Raw genomic sequence first — 6,612 nt, forward strand, 5'->3', positions numbered from 1 at the left:
GCAGATCGCCATGGAAGAAGAAATCGCCGCGCTCGTCATCGATAATGGCTCTGGCATGTGCAAAGCTGGCTTTGCTGGGGACGACGCCCCCCGGGCCGTGTTCCCCTCCATCGTCGGGCGCCCCCGACACCAAGGCGTCATGGTGGGCATGGGGCAGAAGGACAGCTACGTGGGCGACGAGGCCCAGAGCAAGCGTGGCATCCTGACCCTCAAGTACCCCATCGAGCACGGCATTGTCACCAACTGGGATGACATGGAGAAGATCTGGCACCACACTTTCTACAACGAGCTGCGTGTGGCCCCTGAGGAGCACCCCGTGCTGCTGACCGAGGCGCCCCTGAACCCCAAGGCCAACCGCGAGAAGATGACTCAGGTAGGCGCTGCCTTGCGACTCCATCCTGTCGGTTCACAAGTCATTTTCTGTCGAGCTGCGTTTTCTGAAATTCAAGGATTTCTTTCACTATTTCCAGGGTTCTGTTCCTCTCCTGGCATTTCCTCCCTGAAGTCTCAAGGTTTCTTGTTTGTGTTTGCTTGCTGCTTTTTCCTTTCTCCACACATCACATTTGTGGCATGCCGGCATGCAGCGTGTGAGCATGGGGTGGTCCAGGGTCCTGGCTTTTGGCTAAGGAGTCTGTTGTCTCTTGTCCAGATCATGTTCGAGACCTTCAACACCCCAGCCATGTACGTGGCCATCCAGGCCGTGCTGTCCCTGTACGCCTCTGGCCGTACCACTGGTATTGTCATGGACTCTGGGGATGGGGTCACCCACACTGTGCCCATCTACGAGGGCTACGCCCTCCCCCACGCCATTCTGCGTCTGGACCTGGCCGGCCGGGACCTGACGGACTACCTCATGAAGATCCTCACGGAGCGGGGCTACAGCTTCACCACCACGGCCGAGCGGGAGATCGTGCGTGACATCAAGGAGAAGCTGTGCTACGTTGCCCTGGACTTCGAGCAGGAGATGGCCACCGCTGCGTCTTCGTCCTCCCTGGAGAAGAGCTACGAGCTGCCCGACGGGCAGGTGATCACCATCGGCAACGAGCGCTTCCGGTGTCCGGAGGCTCTGTTCCAGCCCTCTTTCCTGGGTAGGTGTTGACTCCCGGTGAGGCTCGCGAGGGCTGCGCTGCCCTTCACCTGGAGAGGGAGGCACGCGTACTGACGGGAGAGCTTTGTCTCCTAGGTATGGAGTCCTCTGGCATTCACGAGACCACCTTCAACTCCATCATGAAGTGTGACGTCGACATCCGGAAGGACCTGTACGCCAACACGGTGCTGTCTGGGGGCACCACCATGTACCCCGGCATCGCCGACAGGATGCAGAAGGAGATCACGGCGCTGGCCCCGAGCACGATGAAGATCAAGGTGGGTTCAGTGTGGCCGTGGGCGTGGCCCGGGAGGCCTTGCCGGGCAGGCGGTGCCTGGAGCTAAAGCCACGCTCTTGCCTTTGCAGATCATCGCTCCGCCAGAGCGCAAGTACTCGGTGTGGATCGGCGGCTCCATCCTGGCCTCGCTGTCCACCTTCCAGCAGATGTGGATCAGCAAACAGGAGTACGACGAGTCCGGCCCCTCCATCGTGCACCGCAAATGCTTCTAAACGGACTGCAGGCAGATGCTACGCATCTGCTGCATGAGTTCATCACAAGCATAAAATTTGCCCTGGCAAATGTACACACCTCGTGCTAGCCTCATGAAACTGGAATAAGCCTTTGAAAAGAAATTTGTCCTTGAAGCTTGTATCTGATATCAGCACTGGATTGTAGGCCTGGTTGCTGATTTTGACCTTGTATCAAGTTTAACTGTTCCTTTGGTACACGTTTAATGCCCTGTACATGTCTTTGATTTAAGCCCTAGCACACGCGGCTCGGTCACTCGGCTGAAGCGAGCGGCTGGATGAGGATCTGAGACCCCGCGTTTGACCGGTGCAGGGTGTTAGCGTGCAGAGCCGCCCGGTTCCAGGATTTCTGTAGAGGCTGGCAAGTCCTGAACCAGTTGTCATTTCTGTCCTGCCGGTCTGAGGGCATTGGGACCCGCTCTCCTTCCTTAGCTGACGTTTTCTCGCCGGACACCCTGGGGGTTTACTTGCCTTGAGTTGGAAAACCGTTTGCATTCACACATGTAAATTTACTCATCCTTTTAATTTATGTAAGGTTTTTGTACCCAATTCTTGGAGATGACAAATTTTGTTTTTTTTACTGTCATGTGAGACCGTCAGGCCCCAGCAACACATTGTGAGGAAAATAAAAAGTGCCGCAGTGAACGTGCAGGTGGCTGTTGTGGGGTGCGGGGTGGGGGTGGGGGGCTTGTGCCTGAGGCATCCCCGGGGCGGGTCGCGCAGCGACTGGGGCGAAGAGCTCGGGCGAAGAGCTCGTTTCAGGAGTGAGGAGCCCCAGTGAGCAGCTGGGCACTCTGGGAGTCCCTCAGGCTGGGACCTTGGAGTTGCGTCTCGGGTACCTAGCGTTGGCATGCGATAAGGCCCGGTGAAGCACGTGGGGCTTCGGGGTGGCGGAGGGGTTGCAGGCTGCTTGCCTCTGCGAGTGGAAGGCAAAGGCGACTGGAACTGCTGCGCTCTGGGACGCGTAGGCTGGCAGGTGCCGCCCTCCTCGACAGCTTGTTCTCCACAGCTGGACCTTGTTTCTGACCTTGCTTCACGGTCCGTGCACCTGGTGGCAGATGGGGGTCTTGCACAGCTCTTACAAGTTTTGGAACTTTGTGTTTTTGCAGGTCAGGGAGTAAGATTTCTAACTAGACGGGGGGAGGGGGTGCAGGACAAGGACTTGGGAGAACCTGAAACGGGGTTATCGAAGCGGGTGGAAGCGAATCTCAGCGGGGATGGTTGTGCGTTCTCGCTCCACCTCTAACTGCATGGGGAGGTGGCGAGGGGCCCCAAGGACACGTGACTGGAGCGGGGTTACGAAGGGCCTGCCCAGAAAGTGGACGGTGCCAAGCACAGGCCTCCACCCTCGCTCACGGGGACCCTGGAATTCCCTTTGGTCCTGGGCAATGTTAAACTTTCAGTCCGGACTAAAAGTCTTTGGCACTGAGTGGACCCAGGGAACAATAGACTGGACCGGGTGCCAAGTGGATTTGAGGGCCGGGCGAGGAGGAAGGTGGCCGTCGGGTGCGGCCACACTGCCTGACCTTTTCCTGGCACCGCCCTTCCTGGTCTTGCGGGTGCTGGGCCTGTTACTGTGTGGGTCTGTGCCCCCCAAACAGACCTACCCATGGAGGTGAAGACTCACGAGGCCCCTCCACACACACCCTGCCTGCACGCGGGGGCGGGGTGGGGGTCACGGGGCAGCCCCCCCACCCGCCTGTGGGTTGGCAAGATTTCTGCAGGACAAAAGACACAGGCCTTTTTTTGTGGCGCTCTGGGGACGGCAGCCAGCTGCCCAGCCCGACCTCTGCCCACTCAGTGGAGGAGCGTGCGCTGTCTGCCGCGGGGTGCCGTGGCGGGCCTCCGGGTCCAGCCTGTCCTAGGGCGTGGCACCCGGCCCCGGGCCTGCTGGCTGCGGGCGCATCCGCCCCAAAGAGGCTTCGCTGCCGTGACCGCCCTCGACCCTTGTGAGGACGTCTTCTCTGGCCCGCCGCCCCCCCCACCCCAGTGGAAGTTGTACCTGTCCTGGGAGCCCTGAGCATGGGGTGCATGCGCCCCAGTGCCCAGCTTTGAAAAAGGAGAGGGGGCTCGGGAGAAGAGAGCCGCTGGGGCCACCCACCGTGAGTTGGAAGTATGAATCAGCTCAAATCAAAGCAGCGTTTCGCCCACGCCCACGAAGGGAAAGGGAAACTGCGTTGATAGTTCATAGTCCACAGTCAGGACGGGCACAAGGGATTAACCCCCAGGCTACGCGAACCTCAAATCATGAAACAGCAAAGTCTGCAGCCAAGGGCCCGGCAGAGCGAACGCACAGGAAGCTGAAACCTCAAAGGCTGACTGTCATAAACACCAGTCAGTGGAAGCTTCCAGAAGGGGTGCCTCCGTGGAGAAGAGTCTCAGATACTGGGGTCTGTGTACCTCTGAAAGGCTCCCCTTTGCTGGGGCGACCGGGTGTCCCAATGGTGAGGCGGAGTGAGGAGTGGACTCGGGAGCAGGAGGTCGGAACCGCTGACCTGCAGGGCCAGGGGGCCTGACCACACGCCCAGAGCATGACCAGCAGCCGTTCCAACCCACACTCCCCGTCCCTGGGAGAGAGGTGGACACTGTGTTTTATTGGATGCAATTTCAAGTTCAAGGCCCTCTCATCCCAAGTCGCCAGTGTTTTAGTTGTGGACAGACTGTTTCAAGGAGAGAGTGTAAGAACTCACACTGGAGAGGCTGCTGTCTGGTGACAGACCGGCCTCCAGGATCCTCTCTGGTTAGAAGCCCCCCAAGAGCCCCAGAAGCCTCCCCACGGGGTGTTCTCCTCTGAGAAGTACATGAGCCACTGCTGCTGGGGTCACCTGCTGCACACAGAGCCACCCCCAGTGTCCCCAACAATGGTGCTGCCCTGCGGCCTCATCCCCCAACAAGCAGCCATCCAGCTGTCCCTCTGGGAAGCTCCCCTCTCAGTTCCCTGCCGGGCCCCCTACGAGGGGTGCCCTATGGGGGGGCCACCACGGTGCACAGCCAGTGTTGCAATGGGACGTGGTTTAGATAATGAAATCGGAGTCACGAGCAGTGTGGGGTGGCCCTGCTCTCTCTTCCCTCTGCTCTGGGGCCACAGCGTTGCAGGCGTAGGCTTTGCCATCAGCCCGGAGGCCTGAGGGGCCAGCAGAGCCAGCTGGATGGATGCACAGCGTGAATAAGACGGGAGCCCTTCCCTACTGCCGTGAGTCCATGACGCTGGTCACTTGTTACACAGCATCACTGGGCCTCTCCTGCCTGACACAGCATCACGGTATATGCAGGTGCCATCCCTGTGTCCCTCGTCTGTCTCCCTCCCTCCCTGGTCTGCAAGATTTTTTTTTAAAAATTGTGGTAAAATATACGTAACATAAAATGTGTCCTTACAATTGCACCAGAAATAATTAATTAGGAATTAACCAAAGGGGTAAGGACTTACACAATGAAAACTACAAATCCCTGCTGAAAGAGAACTTTCAGAAGACACACCTCAGTGAGACACACAGTGTTTGTGGGTGGGAAGAGTTGGTGTCACCATTACTACCCAAGCAATCTGCAGATTCGATGCAATCCTGTCCAAATCCTGATGACTTTTTTTGCAGAAACAGAAAAGCCCATCCTGAAATTCACATGGAATCTCAAGGGACCCCAAAGAGCCAAAACGATCTTGAAATAAGGAAGAAAAAACGGGAAGACTCACGCTTCCTGATTTAAAAACTTACTACGAAGCTACGGTCATTAAAACAGTGTGGTCCTGGCATAAAGGCAGACACAGAGACCATGGAAGGGAAGAGGCGCCAAAGATACGCCCTCCCACGTGCGGTCAGATGATGTGGACAAGGGAGCTGAGACCACTCGACAGGGGCTTCTCATCAAACGGGGCTGGGAAAACAGGCCATCCACACACACAAGAAAGAAGCTGGACCCTTACCTAGCACCGTACGCAAAGATCAGCTCAAAAGGGATCCAGGACTTAAACGTGAGATCTAAAACAACAAAACTCTGGGAAGACAACACGGGCCAAAAGCTTCACGACGCTGGGTTTGGCGATGATTTCTGGGATTTTACACCAAAGCCACAGGTAGCAAAAGAAAAACAATAGAGAATTTAAGTGCCTGGGTTATTTCACTGAACACGGTGTCCTCAGGGTTCACCCACTCTGTCGAACGTCCTTCGTTTCTAAGGCTGATGCTCTGTTTCGTGTGCAGACCTCATTGTGTCTGTCCACTCATCCTCTGATGGACACGGGCCGTTTCTGCGACTCGGCTGAGCGCAGGTGCCCCCGCCTCCATCTGCGTGGACGTGGAGCTGGCCGTCCAGGACTCTGAGGCGCTGACCCGGCCATAAGGATTCCGGCACCACGTGCCTCCTCTTCCCGTGACACGGTCTCCCCAGAGTAGAGGTCAACGTGAAGCTGGACGTCTGGGCCCCCGCTCCCAGGGGAGGGGGTGACTCAGCCGTCCCAAGGTGAAGCCTCAGCAGTGACCAGCGCACTGGTCCCGCCCTGTCCGGTCCACCTGCCCCTCCCCCAGCCGCGACTGCCCCAGCGTCACACCCACCCTTTGCCCCTGCCCTGTCCTTTCTAGAAACACAGCCTGTGCTTCCTGGGGTAGGGGTGGGGGGCGCTCTGGGATCCCAAGACCCTGGGATCCTGCCCTGGGTCCCATCCAGTGCTGTCGCCAGCGTGGGGAGCAGGGCCCCAGACACGGCTCCGCGTCAGCCTGGCCGCCACCCAGGGGCCGCAGTATTTCGGCTTGACCGCTAGTCCCCAGCCCTCCTTGCTTCATCCCTGTCTGCCCAGGCCAGGCGCGCCGCTGCTGGCCGGTGAGGACAAGGGGACCGGTCATTGCGGACCAGCTGGCCCCCGCCGAGGAAGGCAGAGCCCAAGGCAGCAGGACTGAAACTGCCCTGGAGAGGAGGCCCTGGGGGCCGCGTCCCTCCAGCAGGACAGGAGGGGCCAGTCCTCAGACTTCCCGTCCGCTTCGTAGGGCTGGCAAAGAACCAGGGGC

At 58.5% G+C, this 6,612-nt stretch overlaps 1 protein-coding gene across 1 annotated transcript; it reads left to right on the forward strand.

The window, feature by feature from the left end:
• The first annotated feature begins 5 nt into the window (after positions 1 to 5).
• Positions 6 to 2,260, forward strand: ACTG1 (actin gamma 1). The gene is made up of 4 exons (XM_023538611.1): positions 6 to 373; positions 650 to 1,088; positions 1,184 to 1,365; positions 1,454 to 2,260. The coding sequence occupies exons 1-4, from the start codon at positions 11 to 13 to the stop codon at positions 1,595 to 1,597; spliced, it is 1,128 nt and encodes a 375-aa protein (XP_023394379.1). The 5' UTR covers positions 6 to 10; the 3' UTR covers positions 1,598 to 2,260.
• Positions 2,261 to 6,612: the final 4,352 nt, after the last annotated feature.

This window comes from Pteropus vampyrus, unplaced genomic scaffold (genome assembly GCF_000151845.1).
Source record: "Pteropus vampyrus isolate Shadow unplaced genomic scaffold, Pvam_2.0 Scaffold227, whole genome shotgun sequence".
NCBI classification, from domain to species: Eukaryota; Metazoa; Chordata; class Mammalia; order Chiroptera; family Pteropodidae; genus Pteropus; species Pteropus vampyrus.

Bases quoted from the DNA above. Each gene is read 5' to 3' on its own strand.
- ACTG1 (XM_023538611.1), top strand. From the start codon at position 11: ATGGAAGAAGAAATCGCCGCGCTCGTCATCGATAATGGCTCTGGCATG. The intron at 374-649 runs GTAGGCGCTGCC...TCTCTTGTCCAG, and splicing joins ACCGCGAGAAGATGACTCAG to ATCATGTTCGAGACCTTCAA. The intron at 1,089-1,183 runs GTAGGTGTTGAC...TTTGTCTCCTAG, and splicing joins GTTCCAGCCCTCTTTCCTGG to GTATGGAGTCCTCTGGCATT.